Source organism: Salvelinus namaycush, chromosome 10, assembly GCF_016432855.1.
Source record: "Salvelinus namaycush isolate Seneca chromosome 10, SaNama_1.0, whole genome shotgun sequence".
NCBI classification, from domain to species: Eukaryota; Metazoa; Chordata; class Actinopteri; order Salmoniformes; family Salmonidae; genus Salvelinus; species Salvelinus namaycush.
Window position 1 is genome coordinate 35,185,101 of NC_052316.1, and position 23,817 is coordinate 35,208,917.

The 23,817-nt window shown below is 41.6% G+C and overlaps 1 protein-coding gene across 2 annotated transcripts; it reads right to left on the reverse strand.

Annotated features, from left to right (window-relative positions):
- Positions 1-1,466: 1,466 nt before the first annotated feature.
- LOC120054974 lies at positions 1,467-23,050 on the reverse strand. 2 transcript variants are annotated; one of them, XM_039002776.1, is made up of 3 exons: positions 22,900-23,050; positions 21,686-22,025; positions 1,467-2,167 (listed from the first exon to the last, which is right to left on the reverse strand). In XM_039002776.1, exons 2-3 carry the CDS (start codon positions 21,945-21,947, stop codon positions 1,932-1,934), a joined length of 498 nt encoding a protein of 165 aa, XP_038858704.1. In that variant the 5' UTR covers positions 21,948-22,025; positions 22,900-23,050; the 3' UTR covers positions 1,467-1,931. The 2 variants fall into 2 exon arrangements, with proteins under 2 accessions (XP_038858704.1, XP_038858703.1); XM_039002775.1 differs by having other exon boundaries at positions 21,686-23,050.
- Positions 23,051-23,817: the final 767 nt, after the last annotated feature.

Consider the following 23,817-nt stretch of genomic DNA (forward strand, 5'->3'; position numbering starts at 1 on the left):
GAGGGTTAAATACACAACATGTAATGATGGAATTGAAACCAGGTGTGTGGGAAGACAAGACAAAACCAATGGAAAATGAAAGGTGGATCGGCGATGGCTAGAAACGCAGCCCGAACAAGGAGAGGGACCAACTTCGGCGGAAATCGTGACAATTTATTACATTTTTTGGGAGGGCTAACACAATCAGAATGTGTTATCGGACAGCTAGATATAGCTACTTACATTCTGGAAGCGAATAGACTGCATTTAGTTAAAATATTTTGCAATCAGAATATAATATTAACATCTGTAACTTGTGAAATCTCTTAACTCTGGAAATGTAAAATAAGGGAGAAATATAAATGTAATCAAGAAGAAACTGACAAGGACTACTTCTAGGTTGTTTTTGGTCTTTATTCGTGCTCAGCTTTTTGGACACACTGGAAATCACAGACTGCAATGAGAGGGGACTAAGTGGTGAGGAAAGACTTGATCAAAAGCCTGGTGAAACTAGACCTTGTGCTTGATGTGCAGATAATTTTCTTGCAACAATGGTACATGTAGAAATAGAATGAATAGAAAGGACTACTGTATTATGCTCTATTACTCATGAAATGCAATCTATGCATGACATTTCTATATGTGACATTATGCAGCATCACTGTGCATTGCAGAAGTTACTGTTAAGTACACCATGATTTCCCCCAATGCATCTAACCATTAGAGGGAGCGTACAGTAAAGCAGTAGAATAGGAGAGGGAACCCCCTTAGCTTTGAGGTCACCTTGGCAGCATGGTACACACCACACACACACACACACACACAACAGCAGCAGCTCTTAGCCCTTAGTAGTGAGGTAATAAAGAATGAAAGGCTTCAAATATCATTGGGTGCATTTGGGACGTTCCCATTGCTATACATAATATTATAAAATATATCAGAACTGTAAGCTCTTGCTGAGATTGAAGATTGAAGTCACAGGGAGCATTTGGAAAGACACGGTACACATAGAAGTTATTAATCAGAAATATGTAACACGTGAAATAAAAAAAATAAAAAAATGGGTGTGAAATACGCATGCACATGCACATCTTCATCATGTGTTTTTTTGTGTAATATAAATTGCCGTTTCCATAGAACGAAATGACCTTGGTTTCACCAGTCATGTTACAACGTCAAGAGAAAAAAAACAAATATTGTCTCATATTGTACCTGGAACGTTATGATTTTGTTGAGATCACATCTTGCTCATAGCACGTAGAACTGTATGTGGACAATGAAGAAGATAGGAGCTAAATTGAATTGATCGTCACTGCACTTCAACCACTACACTGTACATTTAAGACTGTGTGTGTGTGTGTGTGTGTGTGTGTGTGTGTGTGTGTGTGTGTGTGTGTGTGTGTGTGTGTGTGTGTGTGTGTGTGTGTGTGTGTGTGTGTGTGTGTGTGTGTGTGTGTGTGTGTGTGTGTGTGTGTGTGTGTGTGTGTGTGTGTGTGTGTGAACGAGAGATTAGTCACAGTCAGATACTTGGATCACATTTAGAGAGTGCAATGTGTACAGGTAAAGGCTTACCAAGAACAAGCCACATTGATGGGTGACAGGATGGTGAAATTCAGAAAAAGAATGTCCACTCCAACTGTTAGTTATTCCTCTGAGAAAAACTAACTGTTTCAGATCATCCTCACGGTGATGATGAATCCAGTTCAATGTCAAACTTTTGCATCCAGTGCTGTAAAATTGTCTATCTCCTTTGTTTTAAGACTTTTCAATACTTTTTGTCCTCATTTTAACAACCTCATGACAAACATCAGACGATTTCACTGCTGTACTGTAATGGACAGTGGATATCGGTTTGTGATAGACTAGGTTGCTCCATTTATGAAGGAAACCCAAGCAAACTGGCTGTTTCCTTTCCCTCTTATCCGATATCAGATGACTGTTGTGTCCAAGGTTTAGGTCCCAGTGTGTGTATCCCGGGGCAGCTGTAACGTCTCGTCTATGGTCACTATGAGTTCTTCTGGTTGGGCAGTCGCCCCCAGGCAGTTACTGTGGTTACAAGTAATGTAGTTCATCTCTACCAACCGTGGCCTTTCGCTCATCTCACTCATCTCGTTCACGCTGTTGGTGATACAGTTTATGTCACTCTTACTCCTGTTGGTCACTCTGCAGCCACCAAACAACCTGCAGTCTAGAGGAGACAGAGAGAGAGAGAACATTTCTCAAGCCTCGTTTATACATGGGACTAACATGCATCCTTTGTCCTGATCTTATCCACATTCTGATTGTTCCCACATTTTCCGACGTGTCTACACATGGTATTAAAAAGTGTCTCATCCATCCACTGTGTCTGCATTGTGACCAGATTTCCTGGTCCCTTCCTTTATGTCAATTATTTGAAAGATATTATTTCAAAATAATATGCGTTTATTCATGTATAAGTATCCACCATGGATTTTTTTGTAGGATTTAAATTAATTAATTAGAGATATTTTTGTCACTGATTTACACAAAATACTCAATAATGTCAAAGTGAAAAGAAAATTCTATAAATGTTCACAGATTCATACACAATAAATAACTGTTATGGAAAATGCTAATTAGTTCAGGAGTAAAAAATTGCTTAATAAATCACATAATATCTTGCATAGATTCACTCTGTGTGCAATAATAGAGGTTAACATGATTTCTGAATGACTACCCTGTCTCTCCCCCACACACAATTATCTGTAAGGTCCTGCAGACTAGCAGTGATTTTCAAGCACAAATTCAAGCACAAAGACCAGGGAGCTTTTCCAAAGAAGGTCACCTGTTGGTAGATGGGTAAAAAAAAAATCCCTTTGAGCATGGTGAAGTTATTAAGTAAGCTTTGGATGGTGTATCAATACACACAGTCCCTACAAAGATACAGGTGTCCTTCCAAACTGACTAATACTGCAACAACAAAAAATTGTCCTGAATACAAAGTGTTATGTTTTGGGCAAATGTCACACTATTCATCACTGAGTATCACTCTCCATATTATTTGTATTTTATTTTTGTATTTTACCCGCTTTTTTCTCCCCAATTTTAAAGGGCAAATATTGCACAATCCAGGTGTGCAAAGTTCTTAGAGACATACCCGAAAGGACGCACAGCTGTAATTGCTGCCAATGGAGTTTCATAACATGTATTGACTCAGGTGGGTGAATTCTTATCTAATCAAGACATAATAGTGTTTAATTTTTCATTCATTTTTAAAGAATGTTGGAATATTCTTCCACTTTGAAGAAACATTCCAACATTAGATAGTATTTTGTGTAGATCATTGACAAAAAATGACAATTAAAACCCTTGTAATCCCACTTTGTAACACAACAAAATGAGAAGAGATCTGAGGGGGTGAATAGTTATGATAGTCACTGTACTGCTCACACTGCATGCTAATGGCTACCACTACCACACACAGCAAACAAACACACACAAACACACACAAACTCCACACATATCGTTCATAGATGATGTGCTGCTGTGGACTACATGAGGAGGACAGGACAATAGGAAATGCCTGCAGCTGAATGTGAATGTGAGAAAGCCTTAAATTCATGACATTCAAAAGAACAAGGCAAACTTCATTTGACGCAGAGTTATGATTGCTTTACTATTCGTAATTCCATTAGAGGCAAAACACCATCAAATTGTGTATGACCCAAATATGTAGGGAATAGGGTGCCATTTGGGACAATTTTTTAAAAATTGTTTCTGGGGAAATGCCTCACCCGCCTGCCTGCCTGCCATTCGCACACACCACACACCACCCCCATCATGTGGGGGAGAGATCTTGATTGGAAGACATCAATCATTGGGGTGTCAGATAGGGAGCTGGAATTAAGGCAGACAGACAATGGAAAGAGCAGACAGAAGGATGAGTGTATTGTGAAATTGTGTTCTTCAACTCGGTCCCACACACTCGAACATGCATGTACACATGCACACGCACCACACACACACACACACCACACACACACACACACACACACACACACACACACACACACACACACACACACACACACACACACACACACACACACACACACACACACACACACACACACACACACACACACACACACACACACACGTCTGACATACTGTTAGGATGTGCTGTAGGGTATTTGCCCTTGCTTTAGCAGACCCAGCAAACCGGGAACATTCCCAGAACATTAGTTACGATTCCCATTAAGTTCTAGATAGGGTTTTATCTAACATTGGGATGATAACATCGCAAAAACATTTTTTTTTAAGATTTTAAAAGAAATATCCTTTGAATGTTCTCCTAACATTCAAAAAAATGTGCACAACATTTGTAACAAACACTACAGAACATTCCCCAAAAGTTCTCATTAAGTTTCCAGGTAATGTAATATCACAATGTACCAGTAATGTTTTCCCAGCAAACCAAAATTGTGACCTGATTCAAGAAACTAGTCGTATGTCGCAAGTCACAACTTTACAGGAGAGCCATTTGAACGTAAAAATATATTTTTAACCAAAATGCGTTTTTTTGCGAGAAATGCCTTCTCGAACATGTGAACTTTCATGTGCCTTAATAACAAACTTGTATGACATCTGTAAATACAAATAAAAATGTTAAATTACGAGCCTTGTTGGTTAAGCCACAGAAAAAGAGAGATAATGAGTGGGCTGGACATGCCGAGAGAGAAGTTCCGGATTGGTCTGCCATATATAAGGCTTCTGTTTATTTGAGCTCGTCAGTCTGTGTTGGTAATCCTGTCATCTTTTTTTTTAATTGTGTAGTGGAACTGCATAAGTGTTGCTCTCCACTTTCTGGGGATCAAGTTTTGAAATCAGTGGAATTGGAGTATGATAGCTAAACACAAGCGACTAGATTCGTATTTTAATGTGAAAGAAGTGGACCAAACAAATTCATCTGAGGTAAAATTAACAAACAAGCCTAGGGCTCCCGAGAGGCACAGCGGACTAAGGCACTGCATCTTAGTGCTAGAGGTGTCACTACAGACCCTGGTTTGATTCCAGGCTGTATCACATCCGGCCGTGATTGGGAGTCCCATAGGTTGGCGCACAATTGGCCTAGTGTTTTCCGGGTTAAGGTTTGGCCGGGGTAGGTCGTCATTGTAAATAAGAATTTGTTCTTAACTGACTTGCCTAGTTAAAACAAAACAGTATTGTCCATTCACTTGTAAGTACAATCCATGCTGCATCAAGTTTGGATTTGTTTCAAATAACAGCTGCCCTCCAAAATGTGTCTGTGTGATATTTCAGACTTGCCTCAGCAACGATTGGTCATCACTAGATAACAACGCCACAAAGTCAAAAGGCTGCCTACTCGACCAATCAGATGAGGGAGTGGGATGACCCGTATGCCAACTGGCTTCCAGGGGCAGAGAAGAGACATGTATTTATTTTATCTAGTGCTCCATCAATGACTTGGTTATTTATTAGATATAGCAAAACCAACCGTTATAAATGCAAAGTGTTATTCAAACTCAGCTTGCAAGATTATTATGATTATTACTGATTCTTACTTCTCTTAACCCAAAATAGTTTTACTCCAATATCTGCATTGTTTTTAAAATGGCATGTACACAAACAAATTGACACATCTTGAGTTTATTTTTTAATTGACAAAATCCTCAAGTAATCCACAAGTAAAACGTACACAGTTTCACAAAAATTTGCTGATTTTTGGCTGATTTAAGATGAAAACTTCACCCCTGTTACTTTATTAATATTATTTTACATTTAGGATCCTGAGTGGCCCAGCGTCATCTGGGTTAGGGGAGGGTTCGGCTGGGGTAGGCCGTCATTGTAAATAAGAATTTGTTCTTAACTGACTTGCCTAGTTAAAATAAATACATTATTTGACGCCTAGGCACTTACTATAGTCATGTATTTGTTTAACTTAACATACAGTGCCATCAGAAATTAATCATACTTATTCCACATTTTGTTGTCACAGCCTGAATTCAAAATTGATTAAATATGTTTTTCTCACCGATTTACACACCATACCCCATAATCACAAAGTGGAAAACATGTTTTTAGAAATTTTTGCAAATTTATTAAAAATGAAATACAGAAATATTTCATTTACATAAGTATTCACACTCCTAAGTCAATACTTTGTAAAAGCACGTTTGGCAGCGATTACAGCTAAGATTTCCACACTGGGATTGTGCAACATTTGCTCATTACTCTCTTCAAAATTCTTCAAGCTCTGTCAAATTGGTTGTTGATCATTGCTACACAATTATTTTCAGATCTTGTCCTAGATTTTCTAGTAGATTTAAGTCAAAACTGTAACTCGGCCACTCAGGAACATTCACTGTCTTCTTGGTTAGCAACTCTAGTGTAGATTTGGCCTTGTGTTTTAGGTTTTTGTCCTGATGAAATGTGCATTCATCTCCCAGTGTCTTGTGGAAAACAGACTGAACCAGGTTTTCCTCTAGGATCTTGCCTGTGCTCAGCTTCATTCCATTAATTTTTTATCTTGAAAAACTCCCCAGTCCTTAAGGATTACATGAATACCCATAACATGATGCAGCCACCACTATGCTTGAAAATATGAGAGTGGTACTCAGTAATGTGTTGTATTGGATTGGTCCCAAACATAACATTTTGTATTCAGGACAAAAAGGTAATTGCTTTGCTAACGTTTGTTGCAGTATTACTTTATTGCCTTGTTGCAAACAGGATACATGTTTTGGAATATTTGTATTCTGTACAGGCTTCCTTCTTTTCACTTTGTCATTTGGGTTAGTATTGTGGAGTAACTAAAATATTGTTGCTCCCTCTTCTCGTATCACAGCCATTAAACTCTGTAACTGTTTTAAAGTTACCATTGGCCTCATGGTGAAATCCCTGAGAGGTTTCCTTCCTCTCTGGCAACTGCATTAGGAAAGACACCTGTATTTTTGAAGTGACTGGGTGTATTGATACACCATCCAAAAGTGTCATTAATAACAGCATGCTCAAATGGATTTTCTGCTTTTTAGTTTTTTTACCCCTCTACCAATAGGTGCCCTTCTTTGCGTGGCCTTTGAAAACAGTGAAGGCTCCTCAGAGGAGGAAGGGGAGGACCATCCTCCTCAGTGAATTTCATAAAAATAAAATAGTGAAACATTTAGTTATATCTGGAGTATTTCTCCTGTCTTATCCGGTGTCCTGTGTGAATTTAAGTATGCTCTCTCTAATTCTCTCTCTCTTTCTTTCTCTCTCTCAGAGGACCTGAGCCCTTTGACCATGCCTCAAGACTACCTGGCATGATGACTCCTTGCTGTCCCCAGTCCACCTGGCCGTGCTGCTGCTCCAGTTTCAACTGTTCTGCCTGTGGCTATGGAACCCTGACCTGTTCACCGGATGTGCTACCTGTCCCAGACCTGCTGTTTTCAACTCTCTAGAGACAGCAGGAGCGGTAGAGATACTCTCAATGATCAGCTATGAAAAGCCAACTGACATTTACTCCTGAGGTGCTGACCTGTTGCACCCTCGACAACTACTGTGATTATTATTATTTGACAATGTTGGTCATTTATGAACATTTGAACATCTTGGCCATGTTCTGTTATAATCTCCACCCGGCACATCCAGAAGAGGACTGGCCACTGCTAGGGAGTTTTTCCTAGCCACTGTGCTTCTACACCTGCATTGCTTGCTGTTTGGGGTTTTAGGCTGGGTTTCTGTACAGCACTTTGTGACATCAACTGATGTAAGAAGGGCTATATAAATAAAGTTGATTTTATTTAAATGTTTTGAGATAAAACTTTACCAAATATATTCACATCACTAAATAATTGATAAAAACACACTGTTTTGCAATAAAGGTTTACAGTAGCCTAAACAGCACTCTGTAGGGTAGCACCATGGTGTAGCCAGAGGACAGCTACATTTCCGTCCTCCTCTGAGTACATTGACTTAAATTTGAACCCTAATGGTTCTCATGGTTCTTACCCCCTATCATAGACTTACACATGAATTATGACAACTTCCGGAGGACGTCCTCCAACCTATCAGAGCTCTTGCAGCATGAACTGACATGTTGTCCACCCAATCAAATGATCAGAGAATGAATCCAGTGCTGAACAGTTGAGGCTGGTGGGAGGAGCTATAGGAGGATGAGCTCATTGTAATGGCTTGAATGGAATAAATGAAACTGTATCAAACACATCAAACATATGGAAACCACATGTATGACATCATTCCATTTATTCCATTCCAGCCATTACAATGAGCCCGTCCTCCTATAGCTCATCCCACCAGCCTCCACTGGTACTGAAAGTATAAGCTACAGCTAACCAGCACTGTAGTGCATACAATGGGGTGAGTAGTTCACTCAAAGAGAGAGAAACAGAATAGTTTAACAGTTTTCAACCAATGAATGTCCTTAAAAGTGAAGGAGAGGCAAGAGAGAGAGAGAGAGACCATGTTTCATTGTATCTTTTTCACTTTCACTTAGCTAGCAAATGCAGCTAGCTAGTTTAGCCTACTCAAACACCTGGCTCAAACAGAGAGGGATTCTATCTTAGCTAGCTCGCTATGGCTATCCAACACTGGAACACTTCCAAGTCAGGGTAATCTTAAGGTTTTATTACTTTATTGCCACTGGGGCGCGCCAGTGTAACTGCTAAACTGCTTGCTGACTGTACACTGTACTGAATGATTGTAGCGGGTTTACTAATGCATTCGTTCTAGTAGCTATGTTGACTATGACGTTAGCTACTATGGTGACAACAAAGTAGGCTGTGTGTAGCAGAGGTTTTGATACGTTTTTTTGGGCCTGGTCACAGACAGCTGATGTGTTGTGCACTGGAGTCCACAAGTAAAGGGAAAGGGTGAGAGGAGGACAGCGCGTAGATGCGAGAAATAATTAGTATGTGGCTGTTATGAAAGTTAACTGTGTTTGTGTGTGATTAGGGGTGTATTTATTCTGCCAATTCTGTTGAAAAATGCACCCTAGACCCTAGATCAGCTAGATGCAGGCAAGAATGTGCAAGTTGGTATTGAATGACTCACTGTCCATCACCTACTTGGATGTTTCTCTAGACCTGTGCACCTATGTTGTAAACTTTCATTCATAGGCTAGGTTGAAGCAACCTCATGATGGGTATAGGGGACATTCAAGTATCATGTAGTAGCCTAACCCTATCGATGTTACAATGAACTGGGTGAATTGAATATGAATGACAGTCATCCAATATGCTGTAATAGAAATAAGGCCATGCTCATTCAAAAAAAATGGTCCTTCCTCGTCTTAAACGGGACCTACCACCACTGTTGGAAAACATCGCTGGTCTTTATGGTTGAATCGGTGTTTGAAATGTACTGCTCAACTGAGGGACCTTACAGATAATTGTATGTGTGGGGTACAGAGATGAGGTAGTCATTCAAAAAACATGTTAAACACTGTTATTACAGTGAGTCCATGCAACTTATTATGTAACTTGTTCAGCAAATGTTTACTCCTGAACTTATTTATGATTGCCATAACAAAGGGGTTGAAAACTTATTGACTCAAGACATTTCAGCTTTTCATTTTCAACTAATTTGTCCAAAAATATGAAAAACATAATTCCACTTTGACATTAAGGTGTATTGTACGACAAAAATAATCACAATTTTATCCATTGCTGTAACACAGCAAAATGTTGAAAATGACAAGGGGTGTGAATACTTTCGGAAGGCACCTTTTTGGTATGTTGTACCAGTTTCTGTCTCTGTACAAAGGCATGGTCTTCAAGCTATGGAAGATGGCAAAACATTTAATAATAACTGAATGGACTTGGCACAGTTCTAGATACCGAAAGCTCTTAGTCGGGTATTTTATTTAACCATGCAAGTCAGTTAAGAACAAATTCTTATTTACAATAACAACCTAGGAACAGTGGGTTAACTGCCTTGTTCAGGGGTAGAACAACAGATTTTTACCGTGTCAGCTCAGGGATTTGATCTAGCAACCATTTTGGTTACTGGCCCAACACTCTAACCACTAGGCTACCTGCCAACCCAGTGTATAGGAAAACTCACCACCCAAACCCAATTTACATACTTTATATTTACATTCATGTTATTGGCCCATCCACATCCCTCTTCAGAGGACAAAAATAACTTTGTTTCAAAAAAAATCTGGATGCCTTCTGAGCCGGCATACGCTTTATCACACTTCCTCATCTGATTGGTTGAGTAGGCGGGCCTTCTTACTTTGTGGCTGTGGTAACTAGTGACAACCGCAACGACGCTATGAAGCCATCAAAATTGCGTAAACATTTAGAAACAAAGCATCCACATCTCAAGGATTAACCAGACTTTGTTTAAACGAGATGACATGACCAACCAAACAAAAATGCTGCACAATAATTTCACAGACAAGCTGTGTCTCTCATAAGGCTTACTTCTTCTCACAATCTGATCCACGCCAGGGAAGGCAGTAGATGCGTAATCCATTCACCAGCACTGAAGAGACACAGTTTATCACAGCTTGAGGATAAACTACTGGAGCTGTCCTGTGACCAAGGCCTGCACGCTCGTTTTAATGAGATGTGTCTTTCCACATTCTGTCTGTTCAGCAGCGGAGAATACCCGCGACTCAGCGAGATGGCAATGAAGGCGTCAATCTCCTTTCATTCTACCTACTTATGTGAGACCAGCTTCTCCTCTCTTGATGCAACAAAATCTAAATATCGCAGCAGACTGTCTGTTGAAAACACCTTGACAGTGTCCTTCTCCTTATCTCCAAGGTTTGACCTGTTCTGTCATTTACAAACAGAAAGCCCCCGAAGACAGTCCATACAGACAGACCAACAGACAGCCCATGAAGAAAGCACAGAGACACTGCTCATGAAGACAGCACATACAGACAGACAGCCCATGAGTACAACAGACAAACAAAGACAGACCCTGAAGACAGCCCATGTAGAAAGCACAGAGAGAGACACTGCCCATGAGTACAACACAGACAGACAGACAGACAGACAGACAGACAGACAGACAGACAGACAGACAGACAGACAGACAGACAGACAGATATACAGACAAACCGCGATGGCAGCTAAGTGAATATGAATACATACTTTATTAACTTAGTGTAAAGTAAAATATTTTATAAAGAAAAAGCAATTGTCAATCATTTTTTTCCAAAGCGGTCCCCAGAGGAAGTAGGTGGTGGGCCATAGCAAGCTATCTGCTTTAGTTTTTGAGACTATTGATCTCTGCCAAGGGAGGAGCAGGTTTTTACATATTGTGTTTATTTATTTATTTTGAACACATTTCTGTTTGTTGGCAATGTCAATTCTTGCTCAAAGAAATGTAATACTTATGTTTGCTAGCTGGACAGGCAAACACTGCTGAGTACTAAACTCTAAACCAATCAAAACGTGTGTACTATCCATGGTACTATCTCTGCTGATCACGTCTGCCAATCCATTTATCCGTATCTAAGATACAGTAGTAGACAGACAGCTGATATCATCTTGAGCAAGATCTCCATTTGGCAAATTACTATCTGGTAAATTATTTTACATTTATTTTGAATATAACTATTTAGTTATAGAAACGTGATGCCATCAATGCAAACTGTAAAATGAATCCCAACTTAGAACACAGCAACCTTAGTAATGTAGCTAGCTTGCTAGTTAGCTAGTTGGTTACAACAAGTGCAACAATTGCTAGCTAACAGGTGCAGATAGATTTATCACTAGCTAGCATGTCATTCTGGGACAAAGAGCGTTTTAGCTTTCATTTCATTCCAAGTAATAATATAAGACTACAAAAATATTTAGGACAAGTAGAGTAAATCTAATCAGTAGCGATACATGGGTAAAATCCCTGGGGAAGGCAAGCCAGGAAAAAAAGCCATATTACAACCTATGTGTTGTGATAATTGCATTGTTTGCTCTATAACATGTTAGTTCATATGCCTTCCCACCGTGATATATAGGCCTAAGGCCAAGACAAATTCAACCACACCTTTGTTTTATCACAAAACCGGAGACCAACATCTGTCCGGTGGAGTCGACCAAGCATATTACATGTTACATGACCTACAGGATGGTCGATCAAGTTAATGTTTCGGACAATTTCAGACTACCAAATAAACACAGGAGAGTTACTGCAAGTCACAAAGAAAACAGGAGCTGCCTCCACTATTCCAGAACCATTTCAACTTCAACATTTCAACATAATCAAATCACTTGTGCTTAGTCTAATACAGTGATAACTAAAAGATTCCAAAAACAATTTAGTCCAATCAACGTAAGCTAAAAATCATGTGACTGTCTATGGTACTGATTTCTGTGTGTGTGTGCGTGCATGCGTGCGTGCGTGCGTGCGTGCGTGCGTGCGTGCGTGCGTGCGTGCGTGCGTGCGTGCGTGTGTGTGTGTGGACATTCCTGCAGTCACCATGCCAGTTGCATGCTCCCTAAAAACTTGAGACATCTGTGGCATTGTGTTGTCTGACGAAACTGCACATTTTTGAGTGGCCTTTTAGTGTTCCCAGCACAATGTGCACCTGTGAAATTATCATGCTTTTTAATCAGCTTATTGATATGCCACGCCTGTCAGGTGGAGGGATTATCTTGGAAATGGAGAAATGCTGACTAACAGGGATGTAAACAAATTTGTGCATTTTCTGGGATCTTTTATTTCAGACTACTGACGTTACACAAAATTCAAAAGGCAGTAAGGCACATTTCTGCATATGGCCAAATTGTACATTTTTGCTTCCCGTTTCATACACATCTATGGGCTTTTACGAAGGAAAAAAAGCATGTAGGCTATTAGGATTATATGTTTATATTCGTAGCGACATCCATCGTAGCAAAAAATAGATTGCAATTGTGGTGATGTCAACTCGTTGTATTTTTTCCCAACTGAACTATAAGCCAACTGTCCTAGCGGACTGGTGGCACAGTCCGCTAGGACAGTTGGCTTATAGTTCAATATTTGTGACATATCTTTTTTTACTTCCAAATCCTTTATTTACAATATTCATCCTATGCCCACACACTTGTAATTGTGAAAAGTGAAAGCCTACCTGTGAGAAGGGTCACACTGGTAGTAGTTGTAGGTTTTTATACAGTACCCAAGACCAATCTGTGAGTTAAAAATGAGTTTGAAAAATAGCTACTTCAATAATTACTGCAGTGCAGGTTGGATTGAATTGAGCCCCTAATCTTCATTTTCAAGGTGATGATTGCACTTTTCTTCCCAACACAATACCGCAATAAATGTAAGTCCACATTTCAACAACAAAGAATTTGCGCCCCACAGGTGATTAAACATACACCGCAAGTGTCAATAGATGTAAGGAGCTCTTCACCTTACCACTGTGAGCTAACTGTCCAGAACCGTTTTTGCTCATGATGCACATCATTTTATTATCAGAGCGTGTCAGTGGCCTTCTGGTAAGTACGTTTTAGTGAGAAAGTGTTGGGATCAGGTACAACTACATTTACCCACCCCCAAGATTAATATTTATGAGCAATTCCGCCCACCAACAACTTCTTACCTAAATGCATTTTTTTGTTGGGGTTGGGGAAAGGCTGAAATTAGGGTTGAGAGTTATCTTTTAAAGGAAGCTCTATCCAACTAAATAACTTTTCATAAGACTTTCAACATGTGATGAAGAAAGAAAATTATAAAATACTGTGTTACAAGTACACAGCATATGAAGAGGTTGGGAACATTTTAATAACTCTGAAATTGTGTTCTGTGTCCTGACTGACCATAATTAGACGGAAGAACACCCTACACTGCTGTAGTTATCCCATAGTGGTGCAGTGGGTTAATGGTGGGGCTGCAAAGCTGAAGAGTGCAGGTTCAATCCATGTTTCTTTTGAAAACAACTGTGAAATTGAGGCTCAGATATAATTTACTAAAATAAAGGATGTCTTTATTTCGTCCAGATTTATAAATCAAGTCTGAAATGCAGAATTCAGACTTACTGTAAAAAATACAACATTGTGTAAAAATGGATTGTTCAACTTTCAAGAACGCACCTGTCGTATTTTTCATGATCTGAAAAACAAAAGTGATCCTAGATCAACACACATATTCTTGGATATCTTGTAAATATGGGCCCAGATGTACGCAGCATATAAAGAGGATGGGTGAAGTGAGGGTGAATAACCCAGTTACCATTTCCCTGGGTTAGTTACTGTATGTTTAAGAAAGCTAAAAATGCAACCTTATTGACTATACTGTGATGGCTATATACTGACAGAAAAAGATACAAGAGTGCTTCTCTGGTGGTGCAGAGGATAAAGACCTGGCTTGGGGACTAAGCATTGCAGGATTAAATCCCACATGTGCAAATTGACAACATAAAGTGTTAAAGATATGGTTCTCTTTCTTTGATTAAATGCTGTTCAAATGTCCTATTAATTAATGTTCAGTTTGTCAACATATGCAGTGTAAAACATATTGGTTTGTGTGATTAAATGCTATGAACTAAATAAAAATGCCCAGTGTCTTGATATCATCTACAATACAGTCCTCTAATGAAAATTACCATTAAATCTGGAGAGAAACATAAGAGGAATGTATTCCAATCTGCTTTAAGAAGCTATGAATTTGCATGCTGAGAATGTTGTCGTAATGTTAGGTAAAACTTAAGTATTACTTTTTTTAATGTTCTGAGGACCTCCAAGACGAGGTAAAAATGTACACTGCTCAAAAAAATAAAGGGAACACTTAAACAACACAATGTAACTCCAAGTCAATCACACTTCTGTGAAATCAAACTGTCCACTTAGGAAGCAACACTGATTGACAATAAATTTAACATGCTGTTGTGCAAATGGAATAGACAAAAGGTGGAAATTATAGGCAATTAGTAAGACACCCCCAAAAAAGGAATGGTTCTGCAGGTGGTGACCACAGACCACTTCTCAGTTCCTATGCTTCCTGGCTGATGTTTTGGTCACTTTTGAATGCTGGCGGTGCTTTCACTCTAGTGGTAGCATGAGACGGAGTCTACAACCCACACAAGTGGCTCAGGTAGTGCAGTTCATCCAGGATGGCACATCAATGCGAGCTGTGGCAAAAAGGTTTGCTGTGTCTGTCAGCGTAGTGTCCAGAGCATGGAGGCGCTACCAGGAGACAGGCCAGTACATCAGGAGACGTGGAGGAGGCCGTAGGAGGTCAACAACCCAGCAGCAGGACCGCTACCTCCGCCTTTGTGCAAGGAGGTGCACTGCCAGAGCCATGCAAAATGACCTCCAGCAGGCCACAAATGTGCATGTGTCAGCATATGGTCTCACAAGGGGTCTGAGGATCTCATCTCGGTACCTAATGGCAGTCAGGCTACCTCTGGCGAGCACATGGAGGGCTGTGCGGCCCCACAAAGAAATGCCACCCCACACCATGACTGACCCACCGCCAAACCGGTCATGCTGAAGGATGTTGCAGGCAGCAGAACGTTCTCCACGGCGTCTCCAGACTCTGTCACGTCTGTCACATGTGCTCATGTGCTCAGTGTGAACCTGCTTTCATCTGTGAAGAGCACAGGGCGCCAGTGGCGAATTTGCCAATCTTGGTGTTCTCTGGCAAATGCCAAACGTCCTGCACGGTGTTGGGCTGTAAGCACAACCCCCACCTGTGGACGTCGGGCCCTCATACCACCCTCATGGAGTCTGTTTCTGACCGTTTGAGCAGACACATGCACATTTGTGGCCTGCTGGAGGTCATTTTGCAGGGCTCTGGCAGTGCACCTCCTTGCACAAAGGCAGAGGTAGCGGTCCTGCTGCTGGGTTGTTGACCTCCTACGGCCTCCTCCACGTCTCCTGATGTACTGGCCTGTGTCCTGGTAGCGCCTCCATGCTCTGGACACTACGCTGACAGACACAGCAAACCTTTTTGCCACAGCTCGCATTGATGTGCCATCCTGGATGAACTGCACTACCTGAGCCACTTGTGTGGGTTGTAGACTCCGTCTCATGCTACCACTAGAGTGAAAGCACCGCCAGCATTCAAAAGTGACCAAAACATCAGCCAGGAAGCATAGGAACTGAGAAGTGGTCTGTGGTCACCACCTGCAGAACCATTCCTTTTTTGGGGGTGTCTTACTAATTGCCTATAATTTCCACCTTTTGTCTATTCCATTTGCACAACAGCATGTTAAATTTATTGTCAATCAGTGTTGCTTCCTAAGTGGACAGTTTGATTTCACAGAAGTGTGATTGACTTGGAGTTACATTGTGTTGTTTAAGTGTTCCCTTTATTTTTTTGAGCAGTGTATATTCCGCGAACATCAATGGAATATTATGTTACATCTAAAACAAATATGCTATGAACGTCATAAAAACTGACTTATTTGGAAATTTTGGAAAATTGTGCAACGTGGGAATGTTCTGTGCAACCTATGTGAATATCATAAGAATGTTCGCAACATCCCAGACAACTCCCATAACTTAATTAAATGTTCTGGGAACCTTTAAATAACTTAGACCAGGTGTTCTATCAACATTCTTACAACATTATAGGAATGTCCTGTGCAACCTAACTTAAACATTGCATCAATGTCATTACAACTGAGCGTATTTTGTGTTTTGGGAACCAATCTCTTGTACTGTACCCACACTGTTCCCTCAACCTAATTACATGTAATCCGAACCTTTAAAGAACTCAGAAAGGCTGTTCTGTCAACATTCTTGCAACATCAAAGGTGTCACGGCCGTTGAAAGAACTGGACCAAGGTGCAGCGTTGTCAGCGTACATTTTCTTTAATTTAGGTGAATACGCCGACGAAACAATAAACACTACAAAACAAACCGTGAAGCTAAAGGCTATGTGCCATAAACAAAGTCAACTTCCCACAAACACAGGTGGGAAAAAGGGCAGCCTAAGTATGGTTCTCAATCAGAGACAACGATAGACAGCTGTCCCTGATTGAGAACCCTACCCGGTTTAAACACTACAAAACATAGAACACCCACCACAACTCACGCCCTGACCAAACTAAAATAGAGACATGAAAAGGATCTCTAAGGTCAGGGCGTGACAGAGGGGACGTATGGGCAGTCTGGTACGTTGAGCTGCCACAGGGCTCACCAGGCCGGGAAGACATACAGGAGGATTAGTTCTAGGCGCAGGCACAGGACTCACCAGGCTGGAGAGACATATAGGAGGCCCTGTCCTTCTGGGAACAGGCACAGGATACACTGGGCCGTGGAGGCGCACTGGAGGTCTTGAGCGTAGAGCCTGCACAACCCGTCCTGGCTGGATGGTTATTTTCTCCCTGCAGATGCGAGGCGCTGGCACAGGATGCACTGGGCTGTGCAGACACACCGGAGACACAGTGCACAGAGCCGGCGCAGGATATCCTGGGCCGTAGAGACGTACTGGCGGCCAGATGCGCTGAGCCGGCACCCTCCGACCTGGCTGGATGCCCACTCTAGCCCTGCCGATTCGGGGAGCTGGAAGGTAGCGCACCGGGCTGTGCACGCGCACTGGAGACACCGTGCGCTCCACCGCATAACACGGTGCCTGACCAGTACGACGCTCGCCACGGTAAGCACGGGCAGTTGGCTCAGGTCTCCAACCTGACTCAGCCACACTCGCCGTGTGCCACCCCCATTTTTTTTGGAGCTGCCTCTCGGGCTTCCTTGCTAGCCGTGTCCCTTCGTAACGCTGCCGCTCTGCTCTTGCTGCCTCCAGATCCTCCCGTGGACGGCGATACTCCCCAGCCTGCCTCCAGGGTCCCTTACCGTCCAGGATCTCCTCCCAAGTCCATGAATCCTGGACACGCTGCTCCTCCTTACCACACTGCTTGGTCCGTTGTTGGTGGGAAGTTCTGTCACGGCCGTTGAAAGAACTGGACCAAGGTGCAGCGTGGTGGGCGTACATTGTCTTTTATTTAGGTGAATACGCCGACAAAACAATAAACACTACAAAACAAACCGTGAAGCTAAAGGCTATGTGCCATAAACAAAGTCAACTTCCCACAAACACAGGTGGGAAAAAGGGCAGCCTAAGTATGGTTCTCAATCAGAGACAACGATAGACAGCTGTCCCTGATTGAGAACCCTACCCGGCCAAAACATAAAACTACAAAACATAGAACATAGAATAAACACCCCAACTCACGCCCTGACCAAACCAAAATAGAGACATAAAAAGGAACTCTAAGGTCAGGGCGTGACAAAAGGATTGTTTTGTGTACCCTGATACAAACATTATCTGAAAATCAGCACTGTGTTTTGGGATACCCCACAATGTTCCCACAACCTAAAGAAACATTATGGGAACCTTTAAAGAAAAAGCAAAATGTTTTCTAGGAACTTTCTTGTAACATCAGGTTAATGTGTTTTGCACCCTAAAATAAACATTGTAGAATATTCTGCACAATTGAACAGGTTTTGTGTATTGAGAACATATCTTTTGTGATGTCCCCATAATGTTCCAACCAGCCTTCTGTTTTTCCACAACCTAATGAAACATTTGGGGAACCATTTGGGGAACAGATTAAATGTGTTCTATGAACGTTATTGCAAAATCAGGCAAATGTTTTAAACAAACATTCTATCGTCATCAGCACGACTGATCACCGACAACGACGAGACAGCCTATAGGGAGGTCAGAGACCTGGCCGGGTGGTTCCAGAATAACGACCTATCCCTCAACGTAACCAAGACTAAGGAGACGATTGTGGACTACAGGTAAAGGAGGACCGAGCACACCCCATTCTCATCGACGGGGCTGTAGTGGAACAGGTTGAGAGCTTCAAGTTCCTTGGTGTCCTCATCAACAACAAACTAGAATGGTCCAAACACACTAAGACAGTTGTAAAGAGGGCACGACAAAACCTATTCCCCCTCAGGAAACTAAAAAGATTTGGCATGGGTCCTGAGATCCTCAAAAGGTTCTACAGCTGCAACATCGAGAGCATCCTGACCGGTTGCATCACTGCCTGGTACGGCAATTGCTCGGACTCCGACCGCAAGGCACTACAGAGGGTAGTGCGTACGGCCCAGTACATCACTGGGGCTAAGCTGCCTGCCATCCAGGACCTCTACACCAGGCGGTGTCAGAGGAAGGCCCTAGAAATTGTCCAAGACCCCAGCCACCCCAGCCATAGACTGTTCTCTCTACTACCACATGGCAAGCGGTACCGGAGTGCAAAGTCTAGGACAAAAAGGCTTCCCAACAGTTTTTACCCCCAAGCCATAAGACTCCTGAACAGGTCATCAAATGGCTACCCGATTGCATTGTGTGACCCCCCCCCCAACCCCTCTTTTACGCTGCTGCTACTCTCTGTTTATCATATATGCATAGTCACTTTAACTATACATTCATGTACATACTACCTCAATTGGGCCGACCAACCAGTGCTCCCGCACATTGGCTAACCGGGCTATCTGCATTGTGTCCCGCCACCCACCACCTTCCAACCCCTCTTTTACGCTACTCTCTGTTCATCATATATGCATAGTCACTTTAACAATATCTACATGCACATACTACCTCAATCAGCCTGACTAACCGGTGTCTGTATGTAGCCTTGCTACTTTTATTTTCAACTGTCTTTTTACTGTTGTTTTATTTCTTTACTTACCTATTGTTCACCTAATACCTTTTTTGCACTATTGGTTAGAGCCTGTAAGTAAGCATTTCACTGAAAGATCTACACCTGTTGAATTCGGCGCACGTGACAAATAAACTTTGATTTGATTTGGACAGTTTTTGTGTTATGAGAACATTTGCTTGACCTAATGGACGTTCTGGGAACTTTGACAGAACCAATTTTGGTTTTCATGGGAGGGGATATTTTATTACAAAATAAAAGACAAAGCTCAACTCATTGGTAAGTTCTGTTGAGATATTGTTTAGGGCTGTGTGGTGTTTTATAAGTAATCACAGCAGACTATAAGTTGCTGCTGAGTTTGCCTTCTATATTGAATGATCTAGCTAATTGTCATTAGTCAAACAATATCATCAACAGTCTATTTTGCAAATACTTGTGGTTAGCTACCGTATGTGTTTATCTCACCTACATATACTGTACCTCGTGAGCCTTAGGTCTGGTGTCTGGCAATAAAGGACTAGGATGGAAATGACCATAGAAACAGGGATATCCTGAAAAGACAATAAACCTACTCTCCTATTGTCCTATTGCTATTCCATATTTAAGTTGAAAGATTATTGTCCAAATCAAATAATATGTTGACAATTTTATCTAGATCTGTATGTTTGAAAGACTGAAAGCCTTATGTCTTCTTGCCCAATATGTGAGGCATTGCTTTGGAATATCCTCATAGCATTCCAGATCCCAGGGACAAAGAACCTGTTCATGCTGCTCCAGGGATGTTAGAAACAGCTATCACAACAGCCTCACCACTGCACAATTTTCACACGTACACCTTAGGAACATAACCCAAACACACCAAGAGGAAGCAGAGGAAAGGGAAGGATAAAGGAAGGGGGTAGATGGGTGAGAGAGAGAGAGAGAGAGAGAGAGAGAGAGAGAGAGAGAGAGAGAGAGAGAGAGAGAGAGAGAGAGAGAGAGAGAGAGAGAGAGAGAGAGAGAGAGAGAGAGAGAGAGAGAGAGAGGTTAAGCTCTGGGGCATAGTAAGTGCTTCAGTAAGACACTCACTGTTCCACGTCGCCATTTCTACCTGGTTCACTGCTTACGGAGAACGTGTGTGTGTGTGTATAGTGGCCTAGCTGGCCTAGCAGTAATAAGGCAGCTTCAGGTTCGTATCCGGCCTACTGCCCTTCAACACAACCTCTGTCTTTCCCCCACTGTCATCCTCTATCTATCGGTTCCATAAAGTCAGAAAAAGACCTTCAAAATATATTTTAAATAAATCTTGCAATAAATGATGGCATGATATGTTATTTGGGTTCTGTTATTTGGGTTCGGGGGTCTGGGGGGGATTGGGTGGCAAGGTCTATGTTTTAATGAGTGAAAGGTAAACTGGTTGATCACAAGAACTAATCACCATGATGTCAATGTGCTTTCAAACAGCCCCCCCCCCCCCCCCCCCAAAGGAAAACACACATATTGTTGACACAAGGGACAGTAAGGATAAGATGTCAGTCCATCTGTCCATTGGTCTGTCTATATTTCTCCCATAAAGGTCAAACATTATGTTGTTTTCCTCTTCAAAATCCTTTTCTGAATTGAACAATTAATCTGAGGGTAAACTCAGTTTTTCACCAAGGTCAAAATCCACAGTATCTAAAGTAAGGCTGAGTCGGTAAAGGCTGTGCTGTATACTGTTGGCCTATTCATTATAATAAACAACAGTCTATCCCTGGTAGAGAAAGCATTATTATCTTATTTAATGATGTGGAATTTGCAGACTAAAAAGGGCATGTACTGTATATCTGCGCATTGACCAATTGAAAAGAGAATTACCTTTACAAACAGTGCAATACTGCATCATAAACTAACACTATCACAATTTGAACTAATGTGTGTTTCAGTTCCAACTTTTTCATTCTCAAAGCTCTGAAGCTGAGGTCCAAAAGTTGCAAACTAATGATAGTCACACCTTATATGCTGACTCACTCACTCACACACACACACACACACACACACACACACACACACACACACACACACACACACACACACACACACACACACACACACACACACACACACACACACACACACACACACACAAACACACACACACACACACACACACACACACATCTTGTCAGAGCACTAACTGTTGACACATACCTACAAACTCAGTAACCAGATCCTTGACCAGGTGTCCCACTATAGCATATACCACCGCGACCACCACTAGCGCCGCGCAAACAAGGTAGAGCACGGCCTTGGGCAGCGGGATGGAGTCCCGGGCTGGTGTCCTGTTGTCCGTATACAGAAGGTCACTCTCCGAGTACTGAAAGACATGTTCCATCCCGGAGGTGTGATTCGAGTTCAGTGGGGGGTGACTGGCGCTTATCCCGCTTAGGTCCGGCTCTAGAGCAGTCACCATGGTGGTGGTCGCCACCTCCGCTTCGTCGATGATGCCCTGATTGACCAAGCCAGACGTCTTGTTGATCAGAGGCAGGATCTGAGAGAGGAAATAGCTCCAGTCTTTGATTGCACTTGTGTTGCATAGAAACATGATGTCTACTAAATATCACTGCGCGAGGTCCGGCAGCAACAACAACCTGTGTGTGTGTCCATCAATACCGCGTAATGACAGCCAGGTCACCAAGACACAAAAATCTAATGCGTAAAAATAAAAAAGTGTCATTCACGAAATAAAATCCACTCAACTGACCAAACTTCTTGCTATCTTTAGTAAAGATAGATGTGGTTGTTTTGTAATAAATCCAATAGATTTCCTTCTGATGTGTCAGTCACGAGAGGCACGTTGAGCTCGAGGGTCCAACATTGGTCACGACTGTCACAGTCAGAGGAGTCGACTGGAATTATTAAAGAGAACCGATATACAATAAAATAGCCTTATATTCTACATCTAGCCCATAAAAGCGATTGTTAAAGTTTTCAGATCCAGTTTTTTCAGATGCATTATAAACGTATTAATTTAGCACGCATTGGTGAAAAGGCGAATTACAAAAATGTGGTAAATTATTAATTTTATTTCCTTACATATGTCAAATGTTTTCGGTCGTTTGCAGTTAATTCCATAATAACTCCCTTGACTGACTGACTGTTAGGAAAGATGCGGTGTCATCATCAGGTATATTACTTTCATTTCCATGCAGAGAAACCTTTTTTTGAATTTTCCTCACGACATCAACCAAACACGCATGAAATAAAATGTGTATGCAAGAGCGACTGAAAGTACGTGATATAGCTACTGTGTGACTGCAGTGCGGAATCTCCGTTTCGCGCGTCAAACTACGGTCATGTTTTGAACACTGAAAAATATTCGATCTGGAAAAAGTCACGGTGACATGTATGCGATAGCCTCGTACCTCCTGCTCTTCCACCAAGGTGGTCAGTCACCGGTACATGACAAGGTAAGTCATGCCGTGGTGTTAGGCTGGCAGGGTTGCATTATTGCCTGCCATGACTTCATATCCCGTTTCCATCTGGAGAGACGCGGCTGAGCGCTGTCCAGCGCTGAAGTGCAGAAGTGAGAGAGCAATGTTGCAGAATCTTCTGGTTTGCTCTCTCTCGATGTGTTCATGACTCCATGTCCTAACACAACGCACCCACAGCTGTACAAAGGGGTGGGTCGTTCAACGAAAAGTGTGCCTTTGATATTTTAAGAAGAAATTGTGCACAAATATCGATTTTCAAAAGTATGTTATAGTAAATGAAGTTCCCTTTGATATAGACCACATGGATAATTCAATAAATCATATTTTTTATATTAATAGACCTGCTAAAGCACAGAAATTCAGCATTTTGACATGTCCCTCCATTCACCCTCTGTGACTTCTAGGAAGATTTTAACCCACTTAACCCAAAAAAATCTCCAAGTTTTCACCATCATTGCACTGCCCTATTTATTTAGTTGCTTTGACAAAGTCATTTCTGAAGATTATTATTTATTTCATCTGATTAGTGATTCATTTACGTCTGAACTCTCATTTTAATATGGTGAATAATAATGATAATTAAACCCCATTTTTCAAAAGAAACATTGAACATCTAATAGTCAAATCATAGTGTAAAAGCAGGTGAGCTGGTTCTACTCTTTTTGGCCATTTTCTGGTGTTTTGTGGTGAAAACTGAGTGGGTCGAGTATAAGACGTCAACCCTGTTACCCATAAATAGACAGACTAGAAATGTTTGAGGATATAATATTTTTGGGTGAAGCTTGCATTCAATTGTCACTCCCTGTTGCACACAACAAGGTTCTATTCCCCCTGTCACAAGGGTATTTA

What these genes read in the sequence shown, in the direction of transcription:
- LOC120054974 (XM_039002775.1), bottom strand. Translation starts at nt 22,079, where the DNA reads ATGTTTCTATGCAACACAAGTGCAATCAAAGACTGGAGCTATTTCCTC. An exon ending in TCTGGTTACTGAGTTTGTAG is followed by an intron (nt 2,168 to 21,685) that starts GTATGTGTCAAC and finishes TGTCTCCTCTAG; the next exon opens with ACTGCAGGTTGTTTGGTGGC.